This window comes from Musca domestica, unplaced genomic scaffold, assembly GCF_030504385.1.
Source record: "Musca domestica strain aabys unplaced genomic scaffold, Musca_domestica.polishedcontigs.V.1.1 22, whole genome shotgun sequence".
NCBI lineage: Eukaryota > Metazoa > Arthropoda > Insecta > Diptera > Muscidae > Musca > Musca domestica.
This window is the reverse complement of record NW_026712262.1, coordinates 5,616,551-5,638,819: the sequence shown is the minus strand read 5'-3', so window position 1 is coordinate 5,638,819 and position 22,269 is coordinate 5,616,551. Positions and strand designations below refer to the sequence as shown.

General features: G+C 36.1%; 1 protein-coding gene across 2 annotated transcripts in view; it reads right to left on the bottom strand.

The window, feature by feature from the left end:
* The window catches only part of LOC101892799 (acidic phospholipase A2 PA4), a 32,047-nt gene that overhangs the window by 779 nt on the left and 8,999 nt on the right, over positions 1-22,269 (bottom strand). Inside the window, exons 2-5 of one of the 2 annotated variants that reach the window (XM_005185257.4) lie at positions 1,299-1,460; positions 1,065-1,234; positions 812-1,006; positions 665-752 (exon numbers count right to left, since the gene is read on the bottom strand). In XM_005185257.4, the coding sequence (XP_005185314.1) occupies positions 665-752; positions 812-1,006; positions 1,065-1,234; positions 1,299-1,459 (614 nt within the window). In that variant the 5' untranslated portion in view covers position 1,460. Of the gene's footprint in view, positions 1-5; positions 753-811; positions 1,007-1,064; positions 1,235-1,298; positions 1,461-22,269 lie in introns of those variants that run through there. The other variant, XM_059123027.1, reaches the window with a different exon arrangement.

Here is a 22,269-nt window from a genome sequence, read left to right as displayed (position 1 = left end):
AATACTGTAATGTACAACTTAAAACTAAACCTAACTACATACATACATAATGCATAATATGGCAATACTGATTAACTAAAAACAAATCGAATCGAAGTGCAATAAATTTACAGTGCAACAATGAATGCGATTCTAAGCATCTGGCAACTCTCTAAATCAGAGAGAGAGAGAGAGAGTTCAGTCTTTCGAATGGACAGTGGTACACCATTAATAATACCAATTACTTTGATATGGTGTATACTCTTGATATCTGTTACCACCTCTGGGCCGATTATATCTGTAGTAATTCGGTCCCCCTCCGGGTGGCAAATCCCGGCTTACCGGAGCATTTAAACTATCCCACAAAACTCTCGGACTACGGACAATTTCGCGTAGCAAATTGCGTGCAGCCAAACCGACTGAAGCCAGTTTGACGCCAACACGACGCGAGGCACTCTTCACATTCTGACCCACATTATAGAATGGATTGAATGCCGGTGAAGTTTGCAACGAACGGCCACCCTCAAAGTAGGGATATTGGTCATATTGTGGGATGGGATTCGTTATGCCATAGGGCTTTGAGAGGATTTTTCGTATTAGATTTCCCGCATTGGGTGGAACATATAAATCGGCTGAACGGAACTCAATGTCACACTGATTTGAACTGTAATAGAAATCATCAAACCTTTGATGAACCGAACAGGGACTGCGTTCCTGGAAACAGGTGACCTGGACAACGTTGTAGAAAATGGCGCCCAATGTATTTGCAGTTTCTATAAAACAAAAAGACTGTTTAAAACGGGAACAGGAGCTAAAATAACAAATTAAATACCTGTATTAAGAGATTGTAGACAGCGTCTGAAACGAGCATCACAATCACAGTGGGAGCGTGTAAAAGTGCCGGTGTTGCAGAGGCCGCGTCTGCACTCGCCCACATTTAAGACATTCGGACAATGATCATGCTCACGACAGCAACGATCCTCATCGGCATGTACACCCAGGTCATTGTAATCAATTGCAGCGGTTCCTAGGGGGAAACATTTATTTTAAATTTCGCAAGTAATCCCAAAAAACTCAAGCCTTACCTGGTCCACACCATTTTGTACCGGGATAGATAAAACCCAAGCCGCCACGGAACTCATGACCATGAGAGCCAGAATTTTTGCACACATCTTCCAATTCCATTACCGATTCTCGGGGTACTTGTCGTATACGCCTTGGATCTGCCTGTAATAACATCCGTTGTATGTCACCCCTGAAAACGGAAATGGAAGTAGTTAGCATAATTTTGATATGGACTTGAATCTCCAAAAACTCACCTATCGGTATGCATTTTACAAAATGGATAACGTGAAGATAATTCCACCATAACTGTCATTGTCATATCGGAAATGAGGACTGCTGATCCATTTACCGGTCTGACAGGCATTGTTACGAACAATGCCACCGTCACAACCAGCAGGAAGAGTTTGAATGACATGCTGAAAATGGGAAGAGAAAAAAAAAATAATAATTATTTGGGGTCTTGGAAATATCGATCAGAGAGAGAGAGAGAGAGACAGAGGACGGATAGTTATTTCTTGAAAAATATTTAGTAGTATAGTTTGTCATGCCGATTCTAACACCTCGAAATATACATTTTAGACCCCACAAAGTATATATATTCTTGATCAGCATAAAATTCTATGTCGATTTAGCTGCCGAACGAAATGAAGTAGGTTGACAAAATTTTACTCAAATGTGTACTATGTCTTCAGGACTTTTGGTATTGAAAATGGGCCACGTAGGTCCACGTTTTATTATTTTTAAGATTTTAACAGAATTTTTCACATTTTTTATTTTTTTGAAAATTTTCAAATTTTATCCAAATGGTCGTGGGTATACAAAGTTCGGCCCAGCCGAAGTTACAGCTTTTTTAATTGATTTTTCTATTGTTTTTAGAAAGTTCGGATTACCAAATAACATTAACATTTGGTGCTTTTCGTATAATTTTAGTACTAATTTGAAAAATCGTTCCATCGCTCAATCCTCGGCACCAACAATTATCGTAATATAACATTTCACGGTTTTAGCTTTATCCCTTCACCCGATACCAAAGTTAGTACCATTTAATACTTTTGTACAATTATAGTACATATTTCCAAACCCACCTCCAAATCTCAATCCCAGACACCTTAATATCAAATTTCGGGATTCCAACTCTATCCCTTCATCCAATACTAAATTTTATAAAATTTAGTACGCATACATAAAATGTAGACAGTCATCCAAAATTGGCACCATTTAGTACTTTTCGGGTAATTATAGTGCGCATTTGCAAAACCAATTCCAGATATCAACAGAGACCTCAATATGAAATTTCGGGATTCCAGCTCTATATAAGCACTCTATACCAAATGTAGTAATCTTGGTACTTTTCGTAAAATTTAATGCTCATTTGCAAACCCGACCCATATTTCAATCCTAGGCACCAACAGTTGCCGCAATATAAAATTTCACGGTTTCAACTCTGTCCCTTCACGCTATGCCAAATTTAGTACCATTTAATACTTTCGTACAGTTATAGTACATATTTCCAAGACCACCTCCATATCTAAACCACGGAAAGCAACAATAACATCTACAAACAAGTTTAGGACTTTTGCTTTATCCCTTCACCCCAATACCAAATTTAGTACCATTCAGTACTTTTCGTACCGAAACCACCTCCATATGTCCAGGCCACACGTGAACAGTGACCCCAATACCAAATTTTAGATTTCAAGCACTATCTGTTCAACCAATACCGAGCATAGTACTATTTAGTACTTTGAGGGCACATACATACATACATACATTTCCAAAACTACCTTTTTATCACAAAACTATCACCAAATACAAAATTTCAAAACTCTAAGTTCAACCGTTTACCTTAAACCAAACCCTTTCAAATTAAGTGTCATTTCGTACAGTTTGCACACTAAGTACAGATTACTAAAATCACCTTCATATATCAATCTTATTGGAACAACTCTAGTTTAGTAAAAACTCTTCGATTTTTTTCGAAATTTTTTTCCAGAGATAGGTATTTTTACCCTGATTGCGGGAAACTATTATTTTCTTGGGGGACGGACCCGGGACCCCAGATTTTTGACCCGAAAGTCCGGGTTCAAGACCCGGCCTGGACCCGGATCCACTTACCAACGACGGCTACGCGAAATAAACCCTTTGTTTATTGAAAACATAATTTTAATGAACTGGTTAGAATCGGGTTATGCGGATGGAAAGACGATATCTATATTGTATCTATATCTATATTCCAACGATATCTATATTGCCTATATCGGGTAATTGGATCCGGGTCTAGTCGGGATCTTGAACGCGGACTTTCGGGTCAAAAATCTGCGGTCCCGGACCCGTCCCCCAAGAAAAAAATAGTTTCTCGGGATCAAGGTAAAAATACCTACCACTGGAAATAATTTCGAAAAAAATAAAGAGTTTTTGCTAAACTAGAGGTAAGCCATCTTAATTTCCAACCATGATTCTTATATCGAATTTTTAACTCTATCCGTTCACATAATACCAAATGGTACCATTTTAGAAGTTTATTGCCATTTTAGAACATTTCGTAACCTTAGTGTTCAAACTCCCTCCACCAGTGGTTCTCATTCAAAATTTCAGATTTTTAGCTCATTCCGTTTGTCCAATACCAATTATTCCACTTTTAATACATTTTAGAACTTTTCTTCGTACCCTTTAGTACGAGTTTCCAAAAACCCAGCCTTATCAAGGAAATATAAAATGAATTGATTGCAAATGTTTCACTTAGTTTATTTCCGTACTCTGATTAGTTACAACGCATTTTTCGACATTGGACTATTTTGAAATATGAGAAGATCTACTTTAGTATTGCTAATCCGGTCGAATGAATTCCAATTAAATAAAAAATCTAGATAGCAAGTTGTATGTTAACGCGCTATTAGTTTTACATTGCCGACACACTGTGCTCTCTCTCTCTCTCTTTCACTCTCTGCAGTTAAATACTAGAGCCTTGCACCTCTTTCCGGGTTTCATCAATTCATACTGTCACTCATAAATCTTTTAATTATGAATGATGTTTGATCGGAAATCATAATAGAAAATTTAAACTAACAAGGAACAATTTCAAACAAATAAATAAAATTAATTATAAGCCATTCCAATTCCCGACTCTCCGCCGATATCATAGAGTACTCGATTGACCGAGAATAGAGTGATTAATCAGTTCATATCACCACCGATGACAAGATGACTTTATTGACTCGATAATCGCGTCAATTCGCTGAATGTTTGACATGGAATTGATTTTGCAATTAATCTGCGGAACAAATTCTCAAATTTCAATCCAAAACGTCAGAGTTTTAAGTTCAAATAAGTCGGCGCTGATGCGAACAATGGCACGCATGCCGCAATTAAAAGTGAAAACCAAAAATCATTTATTTACATGAGATTCGAATGTTCAAATCCGATGATAATGCCTCAGCCGAATTTATCATCAAATGATGAATAAGCAAATAAACAACTCAAAACTATTCGACAGCATCGGCAGCAGCAGTCCATTGACCGTCGCGACGGTTATTTATGTTATTGAAATGCCAATATTTTTCTTGGGTTTTGTTTTGATATTCATTCGAATTAGATACGAACGGAATACTGACAGTGTAGGCAGGTCAGTATTTCACATTTCGATAATGAGGTTAATGCATAGTGATCGAACAATACTTAATAATAAAGTTTTAAAAAATCAACGGCTATTTTTTGTTATTAATTAGATCATTATTTCGAAATAATGCAAATTTTTTATTTGTGTTTTGATTTGTTTACAAAAAAAACTCGTTTTTTATGGAAATTTCCACTCTGTTGTGATGATAAAGGATAGTAATTGTTCCAAGGAAGTCAATTGAATTGTGGAAATATGTTTATGATTTACAGCAAAGAAGCTGCAAGTTGGAATTAATACAAAATTCAATTATTGACATTGGAATTGACTCAAGGGAGTACACCGCGGAAAACTCATTATGATTGAGGGTTATATATAATACTGGCAAGTGTTTGTTATTTCGTCAGTGAGAAGTCCCCATTAAAATTTTAGATTCGTTCAAATAGTTCGTGTTAGACCTTTTTAAACCCTCCACCATACATACAGGGTGATACGAAAAAACTGCAACCAAGTTCAGACCGCTGTCATTTCTAAGCCACTAATTCTAATTATTACGATAATTAAAATCATTATATTGTTTACAAACATACAAATGCATTTTGGTGAGAATTTTCCAGAAAAAAAGTTATTCTTGATGGAATTCAAGCGTGATAGTGTGATTTCTTTCTATTTTCCTGGAAAACCACAAATGGCTATCGTTAGAGCACTCCAGCATTTAAATGTGAATAAATTTTTTGTGTCTCGTACCATTGCTACTTACAGTGACACTGGTAGAGTAGCCCTACGTCAAGGAAGTGGACGGAAGAAAACAGCAACATCAGCAGAAATGTTTCGAAAAGTAAAGAAGCGACCTGATCGAAACCCGCGTGGCGGTGGCCGAAAAATGACTCGTGAGCTGAACATATCGCAATATTCCATTCGGCAAATATTGAAAAAATGAGCTCGGGGTAAAGCCATTGAAATTCCAAAAAGTGCAAGAACTTACACCGCAACGGGAAGAAAATAGACTCAAAAGAGCTAAAGAGTTGCTTTGCTTGGCCGAAATTGGTGAACAGCCGAATTTGGTTTTCTCCGATGAGAACACATTCGTTGTCCAGCAGTTTGTAAACAAACAAAATTATCGTGTTAACTTGTCAAAGAGGTCCGCTGAAAATGTGCACCTTCGGTTGGGCACCAGAACTCAAGCACCGGCCATGGCGATGGTGTGGGCCCCATAACAGCCGATGGTCGCTCTCCGCTCGTATTATAGACCGTGGCATCAGAATAAATGCCGAATATTATCGCGAAAATATTCTGGAGGTTATATTAAAGCCTTGGACACGCAAACATTTTGGCGCAGACCTTGGACATTCCAACAGGACTCAGCACCATCGCACACAGCCACCCAAAAATGGTTACAAAATGAGGTTCCTAGCCTCATTTCCAGCGCAGAATGGCCACCAAAATCTCCGGATACCAGTCCGTTGGACTAAAGTTGGAAAGCAAGGTTGGCACTAAAAAATACCAAATTGTCGATCACCTCAAGCAAGAGCTTCGCCAGGAATGGGCCAAAGTAACGCAGAGCAACATTCGGGCAGCGTGTGACGATTTCATTGGCCGTTTGAAGGCCATAATTCGTGGCAAACGTGACCAATTCGAACAAATCTAAGCTTATTCTGAAATTTGATGCTATTTCCGACATTTTTGCTTTCATTCAATAAAATTTAAAAAAAAAAGTAAAAATTTTGGCGTTTGACTTTGTTGCAGTTTTTTTATCTCACCTGTACACGGTGGCTATACGAAAACGTTGACCTATGTGGCTCATTTTCAATACCAAAAGTCCTACGGACCTAAATACATTCAAGTAAAACTTTATCAACCTACTTCATTTCTTTCGGAAGTATAGTGATTTCCACCGAATGGACAGGCAGGCAGTCAGACGGATATGGATGTGGCTAAATCGGAATAGAATGGTATGTTAATTAGGAAAATGTATTTTTGGAGGTGTTTCAAACGGAATGAAAAACTTAATATACCCTCCTCTGAAACAGATTTAGTTGAATTAGACCATTGGGTATCACAGAATAAATATATACAGGTTGATTCTTATTATTAGGATATCGAATTTGTCGTGTCTACCCGTTAAAAACTGACATAACCTATGTTATTATTTGAATTTATTCTGGAAAATTTACAAAAATTCTGTTATTCTGCCTTGGTCCATGGAAATATACCACACACATGAATATTCATGTTAGCTAGTCCAAAAACAATCAATATCGTTTACATGATATGCAAATGAACCTATAATTTCTTGCACCGATCAATTTTAAACTTGAACTTGAATTCAAACCTAAATTGTTGTTTCATGTAAATGAATCCGTTAGGCTCAATGCCTTGACAGCAGCAAAAGCAGAGATTGGCAGAGGTAATGGGGGTCACGAAATTTATGCATATTCGGGTCAGTTATAAAACCGGTTGAATCGTGTAACTGCCATTGAGAATTGAGCGTGGATAAATACTTCCGAATTAATAAATTGTTATTTTTTTTGTTTACATCGCCACGTGCCTTGTTGTGTGCATTGTGCGAGCTCAGTTTTGCTGCACAAACAATGGAATTAGACAAGAGGGGAGGGGGGATGCGATCATTAAGTTTTTGTTTTACCAACATTTAGATTGATATTTTATGCAGCAAGTTGTTATTATCGGTTTGCTACTAGTCTTGAGTGTTTAATCGCTTCTTTGCTTTTTGTTTATTTTTAGTTTTACAAAAAAAATTTTCGCTAAATTCCAGTGGTATTTTTTACGTTCCCCGCTCCGTGTTTTTCGAAATTAGTTTTTTTGACAGGTTTTAAATATTTTAATTATAACATATGCACCATGCTGATGTGGGGTATAATTATTTAAATATATTGATTTGATGTCATTTCTAGTTTTTGGGGGAAAACAATAACAGTTGGCGCCATGTCAATGTCGTTTACAGGTTATTGAAGGCGTATTTGTTTTTATTGTGCGTGTTTTTTTAAATGCATAAAACAATGCCCGAATTAGTATTTTGATCTTTAGTTGTTTGAAATTTGAGATGATCTCTGCTGTTAATGTAATATTTGTCAATGGGAGATAACTTTTCAATCTAGCAAAAAATATGATGGAAATTCCTTACTGCATTTCTTTTTTTGGTGGAAATATAAAGAAATGCTTTTCATGAGCAGCCAAAAAAAAAAGTTTTTTATTGCCAAACCTTAAATGTTGAACCCTAAGTTTTATAATTTTGAACACGAGGAATTCTATAAATTAGAGCTATATGTAAATCTTAACCAATTTCAACAAAATTTGCCAAGACATTATGAGGTTGTGTTTAATGTATTTAAAAATATGAATGTTATGCAACAAAAATAATTACAGGAAAAATCCCGCAGATTATGAAAGTAGTGCTAACAAGTAAAAAATATGCTAAATTCGGCCGGGCAGAACTTTTAATACCCTCCATCATTTGGAAGGAACTTGAAAATTTTTAAAACAATACCGTCGAGAAACACCGTTCAAATGAAAACCGCTATATGGGGGCTATACGAAGACGTGGTCCTGCATAAGTAATTTTTGTCTTAGACTGTAGTACCCATTATGAACTTTAAATACAAATACATCAAAATGCTCTATATTGGGAGGTACCGTCATATCTGAGCTATACGGTGACATGGATCTGTATAAGCAAGTTTCCTCAACAGGTTGTAGTGCCCATTACGAACTTCAAATACGAAATTTAAAACAATTTCGATTAATAATGTTGCTATAATCATTAAAATGCCGAATATAGGGAGGTACCGTTATATGGGGGCTATACCTGGACCGGGTCATTGGGTCATTTACAAACTTAACCTGCCTCCTAGCAAAATACGCCATTATTTTATTTTTTTTTTTAATTTTATTAAATGAAAGCAAAAATGTCGGAAATAGCTTCAAATGTCACAACAAGTTTAGATTTGTTCGAATTGGTCACGAGTGAAGAGCGATCATCGACCGTTATGGCGGCCCTCACCATCACCATGGCCTGCGCTTGAGTTGTGGTGGCCAACCGAAGGTGCACATTTTCAGCTGACCTCTTTGGCAAGTAAACACGATCATTTTGTTTGTTTACAAACTGCTGGACAACGAATGTTTTCTCTTCGGAGCGGAGAAAACCATATTCGGCAGTTCACCACTTTCGGCCAAGCGAAGCAACTCTTTAGCTCTGTTGAGTCTATTTTCTTTCTGTTGCGGTGTAAGTTCTTGGATTCTTTGGAATTTCAATGGCTTTACCCCGAGCCCATTTTTTAAAATTTACCGAATGGAATATTACGATATGTTCAGCTCACGAGCCATTTTTGTCCACTGCGACGCGGGTTTCGATCAAGTCGCTTCTTTATTTTTCGAACCAATTCTGCTGATGTTACTTTTTTCTTCCTTGACGCTACCAGTATCACGGTAACGAGCGATGGTACGAGACACAAAAGATTTATTCACATTTAAATGCTGGAGTGCTCTAACGATAGCCAGTTGTGGTTTTCCAGCCAAATATAAAGAAATCACACTATCACCCTTAAATTACATCACGAATAACTTTTTTTCTGGAAAATTCTCACCAAAATGCTTTTGTAAGCTTGTAAGCGATATAATTAGCTGTCACTGGAATAATTTTAACAGCTGTCGGAAGAGTGGCTTAGAAATTACAACGGTCTGAAGTTGGTTTCATCTCATCCTGCATCATCTTGAGAACAGATCTTGTGTTAGCAAAAATGTTTGTTAGAAATTTGAAGAGAGTTGGATGCTTATTCCGCTTTCTTTGAGCATTTTGTTTTTCAAAATCTTGAACCCTATGTGGGGGAGGTGCCAGATCTTCCGTTGATGGAAATATTGAGATGCGCCAAGTCTAAATGGAATCAGATGTTAATTTCGCATTTTATTCAAAATTTTGACCATTTGTGGTGGAGGTACCAGAAGGAGTAGGCCGATGTATTCCGTCTTAACACCAGATCTTGGGTTTATAAAAATATTGGGATGTGTGAAATTCGACACTTTGTCGGGGAGGTACCAGAAGGAGTGGACCGATCTGTTTTCAGTGCATATCAAAAAAGATATAGACCCATAGTTACTTTTGAGGATCTTTATAGAATCACTTTCTAAGTCGATTAATGCATGTCTCTCCGTCCATCCGTCTGTCCATATATTTTTGTGCAGGTCACATTTATTGTCCGATTGGGTTTTGGCTAATCCAACCGAATTCAGTCTAGAAGCAAGTACATAAAATTTCAAGTAAGTACAAAAAATCGATTCAGATATAGCTATAGCTCTCATTTGATATTTATATCCTCACTATCGTAGTATGCACTCTACAACAATGGTATTTGGTACCAGATAACTTATGGAGCTCAAAAATACCTCCGTCAAATTTAATCGAGATCTGTTATATATAGTTCCCATATATATCTTTATCCGATATCAGGTTTATTGTCCGACTAAATTCAACGTAGAAACAGGTACTTTAAATTTGGTGAGAACCCGTTCAGATAAGCTATAGTTCCCATATTTATGTTTTATACGATTTGATATAATATTCATCTACAACAATGATCCGAACTTTTAATACCCTCCACCTTAGGGTAAAGGAATCACTAGAACCCAATTTTGACCCACAAATACAAATTTTTAGACATATTCGTGGGAAAATGTGGAAAAAATCATCTAAATTGTCGAATATCAGGAGGTTCTTCTATATGGGGCTATACAAAAAAAGTGAACCTATAAATACAATGTTTCGCCAACGGAGCTAGAACCCATTATGACCAACAAATACAAATTTTTAGACAAATCAGTGAAAAAATGTGACAAAAACCATCAAAATACCGTATATCGGGAGGTATTGTTATATAGGGGCTATACCAAAGCGTGGACTCATACATACACGATTTCTTCACACGAACTAGAGCCATTATGACCTACAAATACCAGTTTTCAGACAAATCCGTGAAAAAATGTGGCAAAAATCATCAAAATATCGGAAAGGAACCGATATATCTCATTTTCAATACCAACCATCCTAGACACAATACAAATTGTTCTGCTAAATGTTGAAGCTCTACGTCTAATAATGATGGTTGTATCGTGATTTCAACAGACAGACAGACGGACATCGTTAAATCGACTTAGAATTTTATGCTGATTATGAATTTATATATTTTATGGGGTCTACGACGAATATTTAGGGATGTTACAAACGGAATGATAAAGTTAATATACCCTCCTTTCTTATATAGAGATACCCCCTAATTTTACTTATTGCAAGGGTCTTGTCCATATTTTCCAATCCATTTGTCTTCAACAACTTCCTTTCTTTGGGCATAGAACACCTCTTCGCAATGAATTTCAATGTAGGTAGGATTCCAAGGAATCTTAAACCGAAAATGCAAAAAATGTGGAAGAGATGGGAATATTGCCCCATTCTTTAGATTACTTTGCGATGAAAACTTTTAAAACGCCGATACATTTGTCTTGGTGTTATTTTAACTTATAGCCTTGTCCTTTTCCAGAATTTATGCCCTACTACAAGGTGGTAAGGATATTATGTCTTTGTAACAACAAAAGGAAACGAGATAGACCCACAGTTCATTTTGATGATCTGCATAGAACCACATGCTGAGTCGATTTATGCATGTCCATCCGTATGTCTGTCTGTCTGTCCATGTATTTTTGTAAGCGAAGTACAGTTCGCATTTATTGCCCGATTCAGATGAAATTTTTCACAATAATTTTAAGTTTGATCCAAGGACGAACCCTATTGAAATTGGAAAATTTAGGTATAGCTCCCATATATATTTTCGTCCAATTTGCCTTATATTATGCACCAAACTTGTAATATCAGCCCAAATAGTATGGAAATTTGCACGTACGACCAGATTGGACCTAAAAATAAATTTGAAATCGGTTCAGATTTGTTATTTTTGTTTAGGCGATTGTTTTTGCTAAGCTAATTTCATACAACAAAATTAGCTTTAAGTTTGTGCAAAGACAGACATAGATCTTCGCCGCATTAATGCCCTCACAAAAATAAATATTGAAGAGTTTCGCTCATAATAACAACTTTTACGCCCAATCCAGATTGTATTGAGTACAATGACCGCCTGAGTAAATAAATATCTTTGTTTTTCTTTCTTTTTTTATTAACAATTCGAATATGACGACAAGTTCAAGTTGACGGACAGTTAACAAGCAGCAAGTTGTTCCGCCCGCTAATTGTATCGGAAATCCACACCATTCATCGATCCATCCGCATTACAGTCTTCAGTCGTTCAGAGTGTTTGTCAAATATTGACACTATGATTATGTGTTTATTGGTTCGTTTGGAACCGGCACGACACGGTAGCCGATCATTCAGTGAAGACTAAACGCTGGCGTGTAGGTCTTTAATTATGATCCCCATTAAACGAAATAAATTTTGTTTTGACTTTTTGTTTTGTTTTTCGTTGGCATCTCTGCGTGTTTCCCCTGGTGTTTTTTCGGAGGTACATTTTATTACATTGTTGTTGATGATCATTTTTTTCTTGACTGGTGAATGGACCTGCTGTAGTGATGATCTGTCTGTCTGTCTTTCGATCTGTCGACAGTTATTTCACTGGGGTTATAAATTAAACAATAGCTGTTATATCCAATTAATGATTATTATCACCTTTGGCTTTGCCAAATCGTCAAACCTTGATAATCAGATTGGCAGAAAATATCCAACCTATGCTTTAAATGTGAATGGTAAAATAATGAATTACAAAAAATTTCGAATTGGTCACCTTTGGCACGAATTATGGCCTTCAAACGGCCAATGAAACCGTCACGCTACCCGAATGTTGCCCTGCGGTATTTAGGCACATTCCCGGCAAAGCGCTTGCTTTGGTGATCGACACTTTGGTATTTTTTTAGTGTCAACCTTGCTTTTCAAAATACTCCAGACACAATAGTCCAACGGTTTGGATTCCGGAGATTTTGGTGGCCATTGTGCGCTGGAAATGAAGCGAGGAACCTCATTATGTAACCATTCTGTTACTGTTCTGAAAAAACTGCAACAAACTTCAGACTGCTGTCATTTCTAAGCCGTTGGGATTTGTAACCCAATAATTTTGTCAGACCCACTCCATCAAGTACCTCCCCTACAAATGTGAAATAAGAGTCCGATTGCCTTCAAATTTGACACATCCCAATATTTTTATACCCTCCACCATACATAGTATGGAGGGTATATTAAGTTCGTCATTCCGTTTGTAACTCATCGAAGTAATCATTTTAGACCCAACAAAGTATATATATTCCTGATCAGCGATTTAACCCTGTCCGTCCGTCTGTCCGTCTGTTATAATCACGCTACAGTCTAAACGAATTAAGATAAATTTGCACAGATCTCTCTTTTGTCTGCAGGCAGGTCAAGTTCGAAGATGGGCTATATCGGTCCACGATATCATATATATCTCCCATATAACGGTACCCCCCGATATTCGGTATTTTGACGATTTTACCCACATTTTCTAACGGAATTGTCTGAAAATCCACACAAGGAGTTCCTTGTGGGTACTTTATACCTCGGCAGAGAATTATCTATATAGGTCCACAATATCGTATAGCACCCATATAACGGTACCCCCACGGTATTCGATATTTTCATGATTTTAGCCATATTTTTCAATGGAATTGTCTGAAATTCCACAAAAGGAGTCCCTTGTGGGCATTTTACCCCCTCAAAAAGAATTGTCTATACAGGTCCACGATATCGTATATCCCCCATATAACTGTACCCCCGATATTCGGTATTTTGATGATTTTAGCCACATTTACCAATCGTATTGTCTGAAAATCCACACAAGGAGTTCCTTGTGAGTACTTTACACCCAGAAATAGATTTGTCATTATAGGTCCACAATGTCGTATATACCCCATATATCGGCACCTTCCTATATTATATATTTTAAAGATTTTAAAAGAATTTTTAATGGATTTTATTTTTTTGAAAATTTTCTAATTAGTTCCAAATGGTGGAGGGCATTTAAAATTCGGCCCGGCCGAACTTACCGCTTTTTTACTTGTTTTACATCAGATCTGGTAAGAAGATGGGATATATCGGTCCAATTTATCAAGTTCCTCCCCCACAAAGGGCCAATATTTGGAACAATGTGAAATAAGTTATAAAATGTAAAATAGGTGTCCGATTGATTCAAATTTGACACATCCCCATATTTCTGTTAGCAGAAGGTCTGTTGCGAAGATGGTAGAGGTCGGACTATTCCCTCTGGTACCTCCGCCATAAAGGGTTAACATTTTGAAAAACCAAAACGTTCATAAAGTGACGAATTGAGCACTAAATTTCTTCAAATTTCATATCTTAAAATTTCTACTAACACAAGATCTGATGTAAAGTTGGTAGAAATCGTACTACTCCATCTGGTACCACCGGGTCAAAATTTTAAACAACCATGAAGCTCATACAAGGGTCAAAATTTTAAACAACCATGAAGCTCATACAAGGGGAAATAAGCATCTGATTCCATTCAAACTCGGCACATCCCAATCGTTATATGAACTAAAGATCTAGTGAGAATAATAAAAATATATCGGACCACTCCATCTGGTACCTCTCCCACAGAAGGTTTGGTTTCTTATAACCGTTATAACATGGGAAACAAGTCAGCGATTCTCTTTAAAGTAAGTATATCTCAATGTTTGAGTAAAATCGAGATCTAATGTGAATATAGACACTCTCCTATTGATACCTCCCACACAAGGGGTCAAAATTTTAAATAAGTCAAGTGTCATAAAATTGAAAATAATTATTCGGATTTCAATTGTCAATTGCATTGCATATACATCAAATCAATCCCCATCCGGCAAAGAGCACTAGTATAGACATACTATTACTTCTTGAGTCAAACATTCCGAATTAGCTGTACAACAAAAGTTAATTCGGGGCTATATCCAAATCTGAATTGATTTTCATAAATTTAATAAGAGTTCGTCCTTGAACTCTGCAAATTTATATTTCAATTGAACAATAAATACGATCTGCTCTTTGTCTTCCAAATCAAATCACACCACATAGTTATAAGTGTTTCTGCACTCCTCTTCTTAAAACAGAAAACAATTTTTTATGATAATAAATTCAGCTGATTTGCAACAGTTCACAATCCAGCGTTATTGGCAGACCAGAAGTATTCACTTGAAACGAAAACTCACAAAAAAGATAATAACAAAAACATAAAACCTGACCTTTACCACTAAAATTCGTTAACATATAGGTCTTCTTTCCCATGACACCACCACCACAATTCGTCGATAAATATAACAACAATGGGAAATTATGAAAACATGCACACATACATGTGTGTGTGTATGTACGAACGTTTGTCTTTCGCTGTATTTGTATGCATGTTTTGCCAGATGACCCTGCCGCTACTGCCGAATAGAATGGATGGATAGATGCAAATGTAAATGGGCCAAATCAAATGGATTAAAAATTTCATTCTCATTTGACCTACAATGCCATAATTAGCGTTAGCGTGTAACTGCGAAAGCCCCTGGGGGTTTTTAGACAATGCCTATAACAGATTACAAATATAGGCTTTGTGAAACATACTTTTGGAGTATTTTGTAAAAAAAAACACAGTTGAGTGAGAATCGCTTTGTATATATATATTTTTTATATAATACATGAATTTTATTTTGTAAAAGAGGGAGTTTTTTAAAAGAGGGATTTGGGGTGTTTCTATTTTTGTACCCTCAGCCATATGGCTAGAGAGGGTATACTGGGTGAGATGAAAAAATTGCAACCAACTTCAGACTGCTGTCATTTCTAGGCCACTCGTCCGACAGCTGTTAAAATTATTCCAGTTCATTATATCGCTTACAAGCGTACAAAAGCATTTTGGTGAGAATTTTCCAGAATAAAAGTTATTCGTGCTGGAATTCAAGCGCGTGGCTGGAAAACCATAAGTGGTTATCGTTAAAACACTCCAGCATTTAAATGTGAATAAATCTTTTGTGTCTCGTACCATCGCTCGTTACCGTTATACTGGTAGCTTAGCCCGATGTCAAGGAAGTGGACGGAAGAAAACAGCAACATCAGAAGAAATGGTTCGAAAAGTAAAGAAGCGACTTGATCGAAATTCCAAAAAGTGCAAGAACTTACGCCGCAACAGAAAGAAAATAGACTCAAAAGAGCTAAAGAGTTGCTTCGCTAGGCCGAAAGTGGTGAACTGCTGAATTTGGTTTTCTGCGCTCGGATGAGAAAACATTCTTTGTTCAGCAGTTTGTATACAAACAAAATGATCATGTTTACTTGCCAAAGGGATCAACTGAAAATTTGCACCTACGGTTGGCCGCCAGAACGAAATATTTCTAGAGGATATATTTATCGCGAAAATATTCTGGAGGGTGTATTAAAGCCTTGGGAACGCAAATATTTTGGCTGCAGACCTTGGACATTCCAACAGGACTCAGCACGCGCCACCCAAATGAGGTTCCTCTCTTTATTTCCAGCGCACAATGGCCACCAAAATTTCGGATTCCAATCCGTTGGACTATTGTGTCTGGACTATTTTGGAAAGCAATCACATCAAGAAAGCGCTTCGCTGGTAATGGACCAAAATACCGCAGAGCCACATTCTGGCATCGTGTGACGATTTCACTGGCCGTTTGAAGGCCATAATTCATGCCAAAGGTGACCAATTCGAACAAATCTAAACTTATTCTAAAATTTGATACTATTTCCAATTTTTGGCTTTCATTCAATAAAATTTAAAAAAAGGAAAAAATATGGCGTATGCAGGCTTTTTATCATACTCAAAACGATTTAGCCCTGTCCGCCTGTCCGTCTGTTGTAATCACGCTAGAGTCAAAACAAATAAAGATAGGAAGCTAAGATTTTGCACAGATTAGTCTTTTGTCTGATGGCAGATCAAGTTCGAAGATGGGCTATATCGGTCCATAGGGGCTATATCCATATAACGGTACCCCCCAATATTCAGTTTGTTTATATAGGTCCACGATATCGTATAGCCCCCATATATCGGCACCTCCCTATATTCGGTATTTTGATGATTTTAGCTACATTTTCCGATGGAACTGTTGCATGGATATGGTCACCGAAATCGAAAAGTTTTTCTAAGAAATTTCTTAAAAATATATTAGAGTTTCTAGAATTCGAAAGAAAATTTCTTGAAAATCCGGAAAGATTCTCTGTTGTGTATATTTTTTAGAGATTTTTACGACATTGGTCATATACATATGCGCAAAAAAAATTTAAAATGTGCTGAGATTAAAAAAATTGTTTAGAAAATCGGTCTAATTTCCAGAAAAAATTAGAAAAAATCGGAAAATAGAACAATGTTTCTATGTTTTTATTCAGGATATCGTAGTATTTTGTTATTGCAAAATAGTCAGGCTTAATCCCATTATTGATGATTTTTATAAAAACAACGTTTGTTTATTAGTGGTAAACATTTCCATCTTAGGTTCCACTGTATCAAAAATTAATAAAAAAAGATTAAAACGATTTAGAAACCACATGCCAAAATTGTAGTTCATTGACTCCGTATTTTGTATTAATTAGCACCGCTAAAGACAATCAAATTAATGATAATAAAAAGCCGATCGATTTCTAAAAATTCTCATTCAAATGTCAATAAAATTCACACTTTCGACAATCGTTTGTCCACATTTATTCAACTGAATTAATTAGTTAACATATTCTTTTCTGCAAAAAAAACGCTTTAGAATTTCCCCCGCTGAAATTTAGGCTCTAGTAATTTATGGATTTATTAATGGTTTAGCGGCCTATTGACACAAAGTGAACTTCACGAAAATGTTGACCTCAAATCAAAGTCTTCCTATTCAAAATGGAATGCAAAGAAACACTTTAAAAAATACCTCTGTCTGTTTTTTTTAACATTTTGTTTACAGAAAGAAAATGAAAATAAAAACAAAAACTAAAAAACAAAAACCGAAAAAAAATCATGCTGATATGCGAAACACAACAATAACAAAAAAATTGCTATGAATAATGTTTTGTTCGACAAAACTGGTTTAAGTCTGGGTTAAGATCAAATCTAAGCAACCAGCAAAAGCTGAAGGAAAAAAATGTAAAAATAAAAACCACCAACCAACCAACTTCTAAAGTTGTTTCAATGTCAGATGACTGCAATATATACATAAATACATATATATTTTGTTTTTAAGATTTCTCGGTTTGCAGATGCGTGAATTTTGAGCGGTCAGCCGACGTCCACTTCGGACATAAAGATTATCTGTGAACTTTACTAGAATTTAATTAAATTAAGGTTACAACGGGCAAAACGCTTAACGGCTAAGAATTAAGCGTTAATGAACAAGTTCACACACACACGCTCCACCTTCTTTTATGTGGGACTGTAAAATTCTGTAATTCGATGTTTTTTATTTCAGAATTTTAAAGGTGCTTCAATGAGGTTGACCTTCATCAGCCACTTTTTTAAAGGCTACTTGTAAGTAACCAGTTCACTAGGTTGCTACGCCTGTCAGCTGTGACAATCCAAGGTGTTGGATTATTATTGATGCTGTTGTCGTCGTCTAGACCAGACCATTATAATTTTTTGTTAATTTAATCTTGTTTTTAAATTTTAATTAATTTACAATGCACATTGGTGTAAGTGTGACACTGGTGATTGTAATTACCTTTCAAATGTTCAAATACTCTCACGGTCTTCTCTTCGATTGCTTTGCGTTGCGCTGCTGGTTTGATCTCATGTCGTGACTGACTTTGAAATGACAATAAGAGATTGCAAATATTTGCAAAATCAAAAAAACGGGCAGTACATATTTCATATTAATGGTCTCCATTCTTTTTTTTTTATTATGCAAAATCATCTTTGGCTTTTATGTTTCTTTGTTAGGGAATTTCTTTAAAACGAAAAATATAACCATAAACAAGTCAAGAAATGAGATCATAGCTTGTAACACAAAATCATTTAACCTGTGAAACTTGTTTCGAAATACAGAAAATTCTTCACACAATATTTGAGTTGGCAAAAATCGTTATTTTAAGAAGTAAGGAAAAATCAAAAGACGGCCGACTATATGATACCCTATACCACTATGCATATTTAGTAGAGCTCCCGTAACAAAATAATTTGTTTCATCTATCAACATTTGGCTTTAGAGCAGTTATAGTTTAGTTATATTGGAGACGAGATGCAAAAAAGTGGAAACGTACGTCCAGAAATTCACTTCTTTTGCGCTGATATTAGCTATTATTTGCACAATAAACCTGAAATGGGGATATCCTTAATTATGGGAGCTATATCGAAATCTTAGCCGTTTTTGATAAAATTTGGCAAAGGTATTTCCAAAGTAAAGAAGCTACTTGATAGAAACCCGTGTCACAGCGGCCGAAAAATGGCTCGTGAGCTGAACATATCACAATATTCCAGTCGGCAAATATTGAAAAATGAGCTCGGGGTAAATCCAAAAAGTGTAAGAACTTACACCGCAACAGAAAGAAAATAGACTCAAAAAAGCTAAAGAGTAGCTTCGCTTGGCCGAAAGTGGTGAACTGCTGAATTTGGTTTCAGCTGAAATGTGCACCTTCGGTTGGCCACCAGAACCACCAGACTTAAGCAGCGGCCGCCATAATAGCCGATGGTCGCTCTCCGCTCGTATCGACCGTGACATCAAAATAAATGCCGAATATTATAGCGAAAATATTTTGGAGGGCGTATCAAAGCCTTGGGCACACAAACATTTTGGCCGCAGACCTTGAACATTCCAACAGGACTCAGCACAATGAGGTTCCTCGCTTCATTTCCAGCGCACAATTGCCACTAAAATCTCCAGATACCAATCCGTTGGACTATTGTGTCTGGAGTATTTTGGAAAGCAAGGTTTGCACTAAAAAATAAAAGTGTCGATCACCTCAAGCAAACGCTTCGCCGGGAATGGGCCAAAATACCGCAGAGCAACATTCGGGGTAGCGTGGGATGGTTTCATTGGCCGTTTGAAGACCATCATTCGTGCCAAGATGACCAATTCGAACAAACAACAACTTATTCTAAAATTTGATGCTATTTCCATTTTTTGCTTTCATTCAATAAAATTAAAAACTATGGCGTTTGACTTTGTTGCGATTTTTTTTTATCTCACCCACGTTTTCAAAATGGTACCTCCGGATATTTAGTATTTTGATAATATTTGTAACATATTTCCATAGGTTTGTCCCTTTATAACGGCACCTCCCGATATTCGGTGTTTAGATGATTTTTGCTACATTTCCTCACGGATTTTTTCAAAAATTGGTATTTGTATTTCGTAATGGGTAAATGGAAACATAATATATATAGGTCCACGTTTTCATAATTGTACCTCCGGATATACAATATTTTGATGATTTTTGTAACATTTTGCCATGAATTTTTTTTTTAAAATTGGTATATGTAGTTCATAATGGGTTCTAACTCCGGCGCAGAACATTGAAAATTTTGGTCCAAGTTTTTCTATAGCGCACATATAACGATACCCACCGATGCTCGGTATTTTGATAATCCTAGTTACATAATCCTAGTCGCACTGGATAATGAAATTGTTTCAAATTTGGTATTACAGATGATTTGGTAGAGGAGGACAACCCTTGAAGTATAAAATTGTCTATAGAGGTTCCCGTTTCTATAACGAGATCACTCACTTTATGTTTTTTTTTTTTTAAGTCTAACAGTATTATCCAAACGGTCTTGCTGGTATTTGTAGTTGAAAGTAGAACGCGTGTGAATTCAGATTTATAGAAACGTTTTATTTACCAAATGGTGGAGGGTGCTAAAAGTTCGGCCCGGCCAAACTTAATGTTTTTACTTGTTTATTTTTTTCTCGATGTCTCTTACCGGTGTTATAGAAAGCTAGATCAGTTGTGTAAATTAAATTTTCTACAAACATTGTTTGTAAGTCATACTATTCCTAAAGTACTGCAACCTAATGCCTCACTCCAATGGGAAATGTATAATTTACTTTTTTTACATGAAACATGACCAAATCTAAAACATTAATAAAATTTTGGGGTTTGCCTTCCTGACCCATTAGGATGAGAAGCCATAAAAACTGAAAATTGACCAGACCGTTTTCAATGTCAACGGAAAATCACTATGAGAATTAGTTTCGCCTAATATCCACAAATTTTTTACGTGTTCTTTTGGATGTGTGCTAAAATAAGGAATACGTCGTATTTCTTACAATATTCAGCCAGTTTGTCTTTGTATGTCAGTACAATAAATAAAAATTGTACCTTGCACTTAGCTTTTGTTTAAAAGTTCTCATACGAGCCCATAAACTAACATTTTAACAGATAATTCCAAGTGTTAAACTATAACGATAAAAAATAATTGCATTTTTAAAATTGGTTCATAAAAAATTCTTTGAGGCATGAAGTGCAATTAGGTTGTTGCTTAGGTTGAACGTGCTGGAATCCTGTGGTAGTTCACACTTTGTTGGAAAACAGAACTAGTTTATCGTTCCAAAAATCATATGAGCATATTTCCAAATATCTATCAGCTTTTTAAATATTTTACAACTGAACTTAAAACTGTCAATGTCTATAGTTTAATAAGAAGAGAGAAAATAATTCATTGTCAACGCCGACGTTTACCGAGAGATAGCAATGTGATTTGTATTGATTCCCGAACACAATGTTTTTTGGTTTCCAGCCTCATTTTAGAGACTTTATCTTCCACTTGAGTTTTCCAAGTTCAATGGCTTTGTTGTTTACATTACACATACACTCATACATGGGCACATTTAGGCAACGGAGGTGGTTTATTTGTCACAACAAATAAACGTAATATTTAGTGTTTTTTTACAAAACCTCAAATAGACGTGTTAGTAATGATGTCGCATGATGAGCCAAAGCTCTTTAGGTTATTTTGTTTTGATTATAGTTCGAATATTTGAAGACAATTTTGCTAAATAATGGGTTTTAAACAAGTTAAAAAGCAGTAAGTTCGTCCGGGCCGAACTTTGAATACCCTCTACCTTTGGAAGGAATTTGAAAATAAAATCCTTAAAAAATTCTGTAAAATTTTTAAAAATACCGAATATAGCCGTTATATTGAGGTCTATACGACGTGGACCCACACAGGCTTTGTTTGTTATAAGTCATTACCAAATTCAAATTCGGAACTTGAAATAAACGGTGAATAAAGTAGCTAAAACCATCAAAATATCGTGTATAGGGAGGTACCGTTATATCGGAGCTGTGCGAAGGCCTGGACCTGCATAGACAATTTTCTGTCATAGTCTGTAGCATCCATTACGAACTTCAAATACGACATCTCAAACACATACAAATACTTTTGCTAACACAAGATCAGTTGTGAAGATTATTTATTTCTGTGAACTCCTTCTGGTACCTCATCCACAATGTGTCACAATTTTCAAGACTTTAAGACAAGTCAGCGACTCTTTAGAATTTCCTATATCTAAATATTTCTCTCAACCAGAAACCTGAGATGAATATGGAATTTATGATTTCGCATAAAATTGGATATAAATGTTCAATTTTCTTGATATTTGGCCCATACCAACATTATTATTTGTATTGGATGAAGTAT